General features: G+C 43.1%; 1 protein-coding gene and 1 pseudogene across 6 annotated transcripts in view; one reads left to right on the top strand and one right to left on the bottom strand.

Annotated features, from left to right (window-relative positions):
• Positions 1–11,413, top strand: part of FRYL (FRY like transcription coactivator) — a 221,605-nt gene that overhangs the window by 74,262 nt on the left and 135,930 nt on the right. For all 6 annotated transcript variants that reach the window (XM_045284305.1, XM_045284304.1, XM_045284303.1 and 3 more), the window contains one exon: positions 8,402–8,601. In XM_045284305.1, coding sequence (XP_045140240.1) covers positions 8,482–8,601 — 120 coding nt within the window. In that variant the 5' untranslated portion in view covers positions 8,402–8,481. The remainder of the gene's footprint in view (positions 1–8,401; positions 8,602–11,413) is intronic.
• On the bottom strand, positions 523–1,075 carry LOC101658801 (annotated as a pseudogene).

Below are 11,413 nucleotides of genomic sequence, written 5' to 3'. Positions count from 1 at the left end.
GCCAATGCTCCCCCACTGCACAGTCAGGGCTTCCTACCCAGGTCAATGTTAGATTTGTCCGAAAATTGTGGCTTCTCACCAAAAAAACAAGGGGAGCCCAGGAAATAGCATGAAACTCGTGGTATTTATGTTTGAAAACCTCTTCTTTTCTAAATGCTAGAGCAAGGTTAAGCTTAGTCTGATAGGAGTGCCGATGCTAGTTCATGCGCACCTGACCTTGGTCAGGTGGTGGGATAACGCACGTGTCCTCTTAGACGGGCTCTTGTTCTCAGGATTCTTGGGCAGCACACCTTTCCCGAGGGGGTCACAGCAACGGGCTTCTAGCCCTGGTTCACTGGTTAGCACACTCTGGGGTAAGCATTTCTACGTAGACATTTCTTTCTTTTATTTCATGCCCAAACTGAGATAGTTCATTTATTTCATTGAGACTTACTAGCTCTTCCAATTTTATCTATTTATTATTCATTCATTCATTCCCAAACCATTTTTTCCTGCTTTAACTTTTATTATTTTAAGCTTAATTTATTCCTGAGCCATGAGTGTTTGCTTCTTCAGTTTCTTCTGGGAGATCTTTTTCTTCTGTGAAACCTCCCCTTCTGGTTTGGGAACAATGTGTTCCTTCTCAGTCAGGATCATTTCAATGTGGCAGGGGGAGCTCACGTGTGGATTGATCCGGCCATGAGCTCTGTAAGTCCTGCGGCGCATCTTGGGGGTCTTGATCACCTGGATGTGCTCAAGGACCCGAGAATCCACATGTAAACCCTTAATTTCAGCATTACTTTCTGCATTTTTAAGCATGTGCAGCAAAAATTCAGCGCACTTTTTTGGCCAACGACCCTGTCCAACCCCACTGTTTGGCCTGGGCACACCGACCACCACCACCCTTGTAATGTCGGAAGGGCATACACTGCTTCTGCAGCGTGATGTCTTTCAGGTATTTGGTGGCTTTCCGGATGTGCATGCCTTTGATGGCCTGGGCAGTATCACAGGTGTTCTTGAAGTGGGTCTGGAGATTCGACCCTCTTGATTTGCATGATTTTGTAGGGTTTTCTGGGCCAAGTAAGTAGTGAACCATTTTGGCAGGTCACCTCAGGCAGCTACAGGAAGAGGAAGGAACAGTGGGTTCTGGGAGAATTCATACCAAACCATTTTATTAGGAGCTAATCCAGACATTATACCATTCCATAGTTCAACCACATCAGGCAGTATGGTATAGTTGCTACCACAATCAGTTTCAAAGCATTCTCGTCCTTCTTGTGAACTCCTTGATATCAGCTCCCCTTTACACACATACACACACACACACCATCCTACTCCCCAGGAACTTCTGTTCTAATTGTCGTCTCTATATGTTCCTATATCCTGGGTTTCGTGTACCAAAAACCAGAAAAACACATAATCAATATTTGAGTGGGCTACCCACAATGACCCAGGACATCAGAGATAAACCCCAATATGAAAACAAAGCAAACAAACCTACGTAAAATACTGAAAACCAGATCAAGCCCAAAGTGTATCCGAGGGGAGGTCAAGTGACAGGGTTTTAACCATTCAAGTCAGGTCGATCATCTTGATCTGTTGTAGTCCTCTCTACAATAGGCTCTGTCTGGTAACCAGCTGATTCCCATCCCTCACTGAGGGTCACAGGGGACTGACCAGAGGCTTATTTCCTGTGCAGATCTTGCGAATCTATTTTGAGCTTCAATTGTCATCCATAATCCACCAGAATCATGCAACATAAAAGCTCTGATACCATTCCCTCCTTCGGTTTTGGATTATACCATTTACAGTTCTTTAGTCACGATGCTCATGTGGTCTTTCCATGTGGACTTTGTTGACATCTCACGTCGATGGCTGCTTATTTGGAAACAAACCTGTTTGACCCCAGGCACTATTGTAGAAATTTACTTTGTTGTAACTATAAAACTGTGTCAAGTGTTGACTCTTCTGCTGCAGCTGTTTAAGATGTCATCCATGATAGTATTTTTAACTAGAAACCAGTGCAAACCAAACCCACTGCCATCCAGTGGATTCCAACTCAGCTGTAAGTGTTTACAAGAGTGGATGAGGCTCTTTCTCCCGAGGACCTACTGGTGTGTTTGGACCATGACCTTGTGGTTAGCAGTCCAGTGCTTATCCAGTAGTGCCTCCAGAGTCATTTTTAATCACAGGCACCGTCAGTACAGATTTTTGTTGTGGTTAACAAAGAAGCGGGGTTCCTGGGAGTGCAGTGAGGGATGGGTTGGGCTGCTAACTACAAGATCAGTAGTTTGAAACCACCAGCCGAAGATGAGGCTTTAGTTTCATAAAGCTTTCGTTTTGGAAACCCACAGGGCCCAGTTCTACCCGGTCCTGTAGTGGCTCTTTAAGTCGAATCAACTTGCTGGCACTAGGGTTTGGCGTTTCTATGACTGCAGTGTAGTACTTTTTATTTGTAAAGATAAAAATTTGTTAGGGATAGGGATGAGGGACAGCTTTCAGCCATTCAGCTGGGGTCTTTGAGAACCACACCCATCCCCTACGAATTTCAAAATGCCCCAACGATTGAGGAGGAATATGAATTCTGAGAGATGAGAGGACTCTACTTGCTCTTTGGAGTGTTTTGCAAAAGAAAGTAGAGGATAAAAAAAGAAGCTGAGTAGGTTGCTATCCAATATAAAACCAAACATTACTTTATCGCAGCCTGTCTGTTAGTCCCTGTCCTCCCCCACCCCCATGCATCTGAGACTCACCTGGAAATGAGAACTGCACGACAATACCATGGCTCAGGTCAGGTGCACCTCTGTCTTCAAAGTGATATACCTTTAACACTTTAAAAGAGGTCCTTTGCAGCAGATTTGCCTAATGCAGTGGTTCTCAACCTTCCTCATGCCCCGACCCTTTAATGCAGTTCCTCATGTGGTGGTGATCCCCCCAACCATGAAATTATTTTCATTGCTTCTTCATCACTGTCATTGTGTTACTGTTATGAATCGGGCGATCCCCGTGAAAGGGTCGTTCGATCCCCAAAGGGGTCGCGACTTACAGGTTGAGAACTGCTGGCATAACGGCATCCGTTGTTTGATTCGTGACTGCTATTTAGCATTATGGACTAGTTGAGCTCAGAAGCAGCATCAAAATCAATGATGTTGTGTGGGAATTGGCGTGCACACTCTCGCTCCCCTGAGACCAGCAGAGCATGACAGCATTCACTCCTTGTCCCCAGGGCTGGGCATTAGAGTGAGAGTACAAAGTGAAGGGACTCCCCGTGAGAGAAGGCGTCCCTCCCCGGGTGGTGTTCCTGCACTCGGCTGCTGTCCTGAAGGTTGGGGGTTGAGTTGATCCCGAAGCTCATTGGGAGAAAGTTCTGGCAATCCACAGCCTGGGGAGCACAGTTCTGATCTGTGCCGCATGGGCTCTCCTGGCGTCAGCACCCGCTTGCGAGCCCCCGTAACTATGATAGATGAACCGGGTGACGGACGTTCCTTTTAGATCTAGTCTCGCAGGTATTGTCCTCAGGTCATTTTCCCTTTGTGACTTCTTTTTCACTTGGTCACATGCATCTTTTTCTACTTGATGTTATTAGAATTTTTTTTATCATATAAAGTGATTAACTCCATGCTTACTAATGCGCTGCAAATATTTCTTTGCCCTTCCATTTTATTTGGTGTTTCCCTACATGTCTCATGATCTGTTTTCTTCACTTTATATCATATTCTAAACATCTTTTCATATTAATAAGCATCCTAAGTGTTTCTGTTATTTCTTATTATTGGCATAGTGTTGTATATCATGGGCATGCCGTGTTTTATTTTCCTCTATTACTGAAATTTGGTTCTTTTGTGACAAGGCGTCAAAATTGGCAAGGTCAGCATTATATTTTTATATGAGTAAGTTTATATAAGCATCTATTAAGAAATATGTTTGAAATAAATGGCTACTCTGTTTGATCAAAGTTCCATAGCAAGTTGCACATTGGGCTGCTAACCACAAGTTCAGTAGTTGAAAACCACCAGCTGTTTCTTGAGAGAAAGGTGAGGCTTCCTCTCCTGTGAAGATTTACAGCTTTGGGAACAGATATAGTTAAGGTATTTTGTGCCAACCTGGCCTATGAACGCATGTGGGATTAACTGAAGGGCAGAGAAATCAACGGCTCGGTGAGCCTCTCCTTTTTTTAGTTCTCGGGTCTCTTGCTCTCTGATGGTCGGACCAGGGTGCAGCTGCCTTAGCCAGTTGCTTGCTTCAGCTGGCAAGGTTCACTTCCTGCAAGACATCCCTGAGGAGAAGCCACATGGACCTACCCTGATGCAGCCCTGGACGCTAGATCAGCCGTGTGGAGATCCCTACCAGTGCTGAGATGCTTACATGCTCACTGATTTGGCTTTCTTCCTGCAGTTGGCATCATTGCGTGTGTTTTGAGAGATTGAGGAGGACTTTGTAGATCGGTGTCAGACATATGGGCTAATGTTGGAGTTATGGGCTTGGACAGCACTGGGCTGGGATGCTTTCTTAATGTACACTTACCCTTTCTATAAAACTCTCTCTTATGTACATGAGTTTCTGTGGATTTGTTTCCCTAGTTTACGCAGACGAACACAGGAACCCCCAGAGGGGGTCACTCTGTCCTGTAGGGTTGTTTTGAGCTGGAATCGACTCCGTGCCAGTGAGTTTTGATTTTGGATATTTGTTGAACTGTTTTTCAGAGTACTTTAGTTTTAAGAGATGTCTTAGGAGTAAAAGATTCTTAAAATCTCTAGCTTTTTAAAAGAAAATATCTAAAATATGGAACTGTAATACCTAGGAATATTTGCTTATGTTTTGTTTTAGGAAATAGAAGGTAATTCAGGTATAAGTCATTTGAGAGGTTGCTTTCTAAATAGCATTTTATTCTGTAGACATTTATCCTTTAAAATTTTACTTTGCTCTAGTGTTGTGTTCTGATATATGTTCAACTGAAGTCTTCCTATATATTTTTTGTTATTATTATTAATTAGTTTTTGAGGGTTTTTTTTAATCACTAGATGTGGGCACCATAATTGGATGAATAGTTTCTTGGGGTTTTTGGCAGGGGAAGTGGCTTGGGGGGCTGGGGGCGGGGGCACTAATCATGAATATAAGGAAGAAGAAAATATTCCAAAAGGGATTGTATTGATGACTGCAAAAGTTGTTTTAAATGTCCGAGGAGAGAATGTTCTTTAGAAAGTTCGTACTACACCAGAAACTAGAATTTCAGTACCCATTTCAGTTATAAGGCTTCTGGTTTACTTCCATTTGCAGTCAATTTAAAGCTAGATAACCTTTGTAGCTACTCCCGTAAGTCAAATTTTTGAAAATGTTTTATCTTCATTTATAACTGAGCACTTGAGTTAGTTAATTGTGCCAGCCTGGCCGATAATCACATGTGGTGCTGGTTGAAAGGCAGAGGGATAAATGGGTGGTGAAGCCTCGCCTTTCTAGTTCTTGGGTCTCTTGTTTTGTGATGGTTGCATCGGGTGCAGCTGCCTTAGCAGTTCCCTGCTTCGGCTTGCAAGATGGATTTCCTACAAGACATCCCCAAGGAGAAGCCGCATGGATCTATCCCAATGCAGCCCTGGGTGCTGGAGCAGCCGTGTGGAGATCCCTGCCAGTGCTGAGATGGGTACACGTTCACTGACTCAGCTTTCCTCCTGCAGTCGGCATCATTGCCTCTGTTTTGTGAGGTGAAGGACTTTGTGGACTGGTGTTGGGTAAATGGGTTAATGTTGGACTTGTGGGCTTGGGCAGCATTGGGTTGGGATGTTTTCGTGATGCACATTTTCTTTGCATAAAACTCTCTCTTATACGTGAGTTGCTGTGGATTTGTTTCTCCAAAGTACCTAGACTAATACAGCACTTAAACTATTCTCTAAAGTAATACAACATAATATGGATTTAACAAATGCGCTTCAGAAATTTCATGGAAAAATTCCTTTGTTCTCCCTTTGTTCCATGTTAATATGTTCTAGTTTTTATTCTTTTCTTATCTCTTCAACTGAGGTTCTGTCTTTTATTTTGTTGTTTTTATGTATGTATGTATATATTCATTCATTCATTTACTTAGCGGTTTGATTTGTATGCTTTTTTCTATGTGAAATCCAGCACAGGTTAATTTGTAGGGACAGTTAATTGGATTAATAGTTTCTTGGGGTTATAGTATAGGAAGTGGTGTGGGGGTGGGGTCGGGCAGGAGGGGAGCTAATCATAAATACAAGGAGAAAATGCTCTAAAATCGATTGTAATGATTGCACAAGTCTTTTCTGTTTGTTCAAACTATTGAATTGCATGATATCTGAATTATTTGTCAATAAAACTGTTAAAATTATTTTTAAAAATTGTTATCTTTTAATTCCACTTTTTCATGAACGTTTGAAGCACCCTTAGAGTACTCATACCAATATGCAATCTATATCCATGTTAATATTTTAACATCTTCTGTTTGTGTCATGACAGTTGTTAACATAGGCCCTTAGGTGGAATGCACACTGTTGGATCATGAAGCAGAGTAACCATACTTGTTTAAAATGAATAGTGTGCACTCTGTTCAAAGAACTGTGAATTTTTATTTTTGAATGGTTTCTATTGTAAAACTTTAGGTCTAGGATACATAACATAGCTACGTCATAGAGTTATAGTGACACGAGATAGCTTCATTTGGGTGCAACAATATTTGAGTTATATTACAGAGACGGCAATATTGTAATAGTCCTTGGAGAAGGACTGTTGGTAAAGCAGAAGTCAGTGGAAAAGAAGGCCGTTCACTAGATGGGTTGGCACAATGGCACCAACAACGGGCTCAGACATCGGGACACTGGTGAGACGGGCGCAGGACCAGGCAGCATTTCGTTCTGTTACATGTAGGGCGCCTGTGATTCTGACCAGCACGGTGACAACAAGGACTAACAACAACGTTCTTTAGATACAGTTTTATGATCGACATATATTTTTTGTAGAGTGGGTTGTTTTTTGTTTTTGTTTGTTTTCAGTTGACAGAATACTTATTTATTAATTGCCCTGTAATCTCAGGCTCAGTCTCTCTTGCTCTTGAGCTCACTCTTGCACTTGTGCGCTCTCTCTAGCTTTCTCTCTCTCTCTCTCTCTCTCTCTCACTCACACACATACAGAGCTATTGATTGATTTAGTGCTTAAATAATAACTTGCTCATTTTTAAGGGGCAGTTGTTACAGGGAGTGTTTGCAAAGAGCAACACCTGGAGACCAGGTTAAGCTGGAAAAGTACAAATGCTCTGGTTTTCCATGAATAATACTCTATGCCGAAGGGGGGAGCATAGCTGAAGGTAGCAAATGGGAGGGTTTGTGTTCTTCTCTGACCAGCTACCTGGGGCGCTTGGAGAGAGTGCACAGAGTCCTGCAGGCAGCTCAGGGGTGGGTAGCGGCTCCCCTGCAGTGCTATGTGCTCCTTTGGTGTCAAGCCTAGTGCATCTTACTGCTCGCCAGGCACTGTGTCGTCCCCATCTGAGTCACTGGCAACACCCTTCTTTCAGCGACTTACATAAAGATTCTGTGAGTCATTGCTCATTGTTTTCCCCTCCCCTCCGTAGCTCATTGTTAACACAGGACACCTCAGATCCTCTCCTCCTGCACCCCCTTCAGGGCATCCTCTTTGTCCACCATAGGGCCATCTTGCGAGGATTCCTGCTTCTGCATTTGCCCCCTTCCAATCCCTCCTCCAAAGCTCTATATAAATAGCTAGGTCCTATCCCTCTCAAGCTAGTACTTTCCACTGAACCTTAATTGCATTTAGAATACAATCTAATGTCCTAAGCAAGTCCTGAAGGGCCCTGTGTGATGAGTCTCTGCCTGAGGTTCCTGTCCTCTTTGTGCATCACCCCGGCGCCGTGGGCTCCCCCGAGTGCAGTCACACAGGCCATATTTGGTGCCCAGGTCTGCATGCTGAGTTTGCACTGTCTGGTTTCTGGTTGGCGCCTGGCTCTGCCGACTCTTTTTCTTTACTCAGGTCTGAGTTCAAATGAAGCTTCTCAGAGAAACCTCCCTTTCTGCAAAGAAGCATCTCTAAATCCCCTACCCCTATCCGTTTCCTTCTGTCATACCTATTTTCTCTCCCTCTCACTGCAAGAAAGATTTACTGAACACTTACTAAATGGCTTGGGATACAGCAGTCTGAACAGAGAAGGCAAAAGAAAACTCCCGTTCTTAGGGAACTCAACTAAGGAGGGTGGAAGTCACATGGGATCTCGAACACGTGGCGGAATGCTAGTCTCTCAGCAGGTGGCAAATGCCGTGGATGAAAAGCGGAGCACAGGAGAGGACATGGGGAGAGCTTGATGGATGGCGGAGGTGGGACAGGCTGCAGTTCAGAGTTGGTGGCTGTGGCTGTCTGGTTCATTCTAACTAAACGTGTGTGTTTTTGTTCCTTTTACTTTCAGCGTCGGCTCCAGTCAGCAGAGTAAGTAAGTGCTGCACTTCTGCCCCCTTTCACTCCCCCGGGCGGGGGAAGAGTGCCATCATGTCAAACATTACCATCGACCCGGATGTCAAGCCTGGCGAATATGTCATCAAGAGCCTCTTTGCCGAGTTTGCTATTCAAGCGGAAAAGAAAATTGAAGTCGTAATGGCTGAACCCTTGGTGAGTAGCGCGGACCTCCAAGTTCTGAAGGCTTCTTTTGACTTTTGTACGAACTGTTAGGATATAAATGTTCCCAAAGGAAATATGATATACTTGGAAAAAAAATATTAAGGGATAAGTTAGTAGTAAATTAGCTGTGGAGAAGCTGTGGTAACTCTGTAATCCACCTTCATAAGTAGCATCAGGTCACAACAATAACAGAAATGGACTTCCATCAGAAGAAACAACAAAATTGAGGAAAATCTAGAACATTTTGCAAGTTAATGGTAGGGCAATAGGCAAATTTATAATAAACAAGTGCCTCTTCACATGTGAGGCACACTTGAGAATGTGACTCGTTCTAGATCAGTGGTTCTCAACCTTCCTAATGCCACGACACTTTAATATAGTTCCTCATGCTGTGGTGACCCCCCAACCATAATAAAATTATTTTCGTCGCTACTTCATAACTGTCATTTTTCTACTGTCATGAATTGCGCCACCCCTGTGAAAGGGTCGTTCGATCCCCAAAGGGGTCGCAACCCACAGGTCGAGAACCGCTGTTGTAGATGATTAGAACCAGTGTGGAGCAAGCAGGAAGAGAAAACAATGAACACAGGTATTCAGATTGTGAAGAGTTGTGGATGCTATTGTGATAGGTAATGCAGTGCTTGGCCAATAAGAGGCAGAAGAGATTGAAGCCAAGACTGGCGATTTTATAAAACTTAGGTTGGGACCTTGAACTTCTTCAATGACAGATGTGTTAGTTCTTCTTGTAGTCCTTGGTACATTTAATATTCTACACCAACACCAGAATTCAAAGGAATCGGTTCAGCTTCGGTCTTCCTGATTGGTTGTCCAACCTTTGCATGTAGATGAGGTGATGGAAGATCCCAAGGCTAGGTCCAAGCGCACCTTAATTTTAAAAGCGATATCTTCGCCATTTAACAAGGAGAACTTTTGCAGCATTGTTTGATTTCTTGACTGCTACTTCCCTAGGTGTTGTTTTTGGATTCAAGTAAAATGCAATCCATGACAACTTCCAATTGCTTTCATATTGATCATGATGTTCTCTAGTGGTCCAGTTGTGAGCGTGTTGATTTTCTTTGCCTTGAAGTATAATCTGTACTGAAGGCTGCAGTCCTTGATTTTCATTAGCAAATAGTTCATGAGCTCTTTGCTTTCAGCAAGCAAGGTTGTGTCATCTGCATATCATAGGTCATAGTGTGCACACCTCCGTTCTCTTGCCCTGTGCTTCATCGTATAGTCCAGCACCTTGGAGAATGTGCTCAGCATACAGGTTGAATATGGTGAAGGGATACACACGGATGCCCGCTTTCCTGCTTTTAAACAATGCAGCGTCCTCCTGTTCTCTTCATTCACTCTCTCTTGGTCTATGTACAGACTGCATTCTTCTACACATTATGGATAAGTGATTGAGACACCTAGTTGAATATCTTTGTATTGGAAATTGGTAATTGAATATCTTTGTATTGGCAATTTACTGGCAAGTATCTTACAGGTATTCTCTACTCTCAGCCAAGATTCATGTGACATTCACAGTGAGATTTCTGGCTGTCCCCTGTTGATGTCCTAGTGCTACTGCTGTTGAATTATCCTCAGCAAAATTTTACTTGCATGACGTATTAATCATATTCTTCAGTCAGTTCTGCCCATTTCAAAGAAACACAGGCACAAGCACAGGTACAAACCTTCCAGTTATTTGGCCAGGTAGCTTTCTTCTAAATTTCTTGGGAAAAACAGCTTGGGCTTCTTCCCTTTTATACTACTGGTTCTTGATTGTATGTAAACCTTCTGAAATTGCTTACGTTGACCAATGTTTTTTGGGGGCGGTGTGTGAATACACTAACTATGGATTCTTTCTATCTTCTTGATAATTTTTGTCCAACAAATGGAAATAAACACAAACTTTACTGCTCTTCAATCAGTTTTGACATGTATAATTATTTACCATCTATCTATCTATCTATCTATCTATCTATCTATCTATCTATCTATCTATCTATCTATCTTCATCCATCAACTATCTTCAGGATTGGAACTTGAGGCTTTAACTGAATACTTTAACTACTGTGCTATCAGCAGTTCTAAGTAATATGCTAAGTAGGGGAAATTTTAAGGAGTAAATTTTCTAAAGCATGGATTCCTGTCAATTCACTGGCCAGTTGTTTTCATAGTTGCTAGGAGTAGGTACGAGCCCCTGGGTAGTGCCAGTAAGTGGATAACCTGCTCGATGGCTTACTGAAAGGGGAGAGGTTTGAGTTAATTTATTTGTGGCTCTCAACAAAGACCTGGTAATTAAATTCCAAAAAACCAGCGCAGACAAGCATTCACGGGGCCTCTCTGAGTTGGAATTGCCTCACTGCAACTGACGTGGATTTTGTTTGATAGTCAGCAGAGAGACTCCATTCCTTTTTAAGCCATGCTAGGACACAGAGAAGAGGGAAGGCTTTCCCTCTCACTCGCTCTCCTTCCTTAGACCAAGCTGCAGGTGGCTGCTATGAATTGGAATCACCTCTGACGGTGAGCTGGCTGGCGCAGTGTTGATATCAGCATCTGGCAGCCACTCTTTTTTCCGGATGAGGGACTTGAAACCCAGGTCTCAAGGAAACAGCCTTAAGTACTTTCCTTGATTAGCGTAGTGCCAGGCACTTTCTAATGAATCCCTGTTGAGGGAATTGATGAGGCAATGGTGGAGCAAGTGCTGAGACCTTTAAACGGCAGTCTATAGAGTAGAAGGTCTGAACCGAAATTCACATTTAAAAAAATCATTGTATTAGGGGCTCATACCACTCTTATCACAATCCATACA

This window comes from Echinops telfairi, unplaced genomic scaffold (assembly GCF_000313985.2).
Source record: "Echinops telfairi isolate 266 unplaced genomic scaffold, ASM31398v2 ScPeMD7_7468;HRSCAF=8506_0, whole genome shotgun sequence".
In the NCBI taxonomy this organism is placed as follows: Eukaryota; Metazoa; Chordata; class Mammalia; order Afrosoricida; family Tenrecidae; genus Echinops; species Echinops telfairi.
Note: the sequence above shows the minus strand (reverse complement) of the source record. Positions and strands in the feature narration are given on the sequence as shown.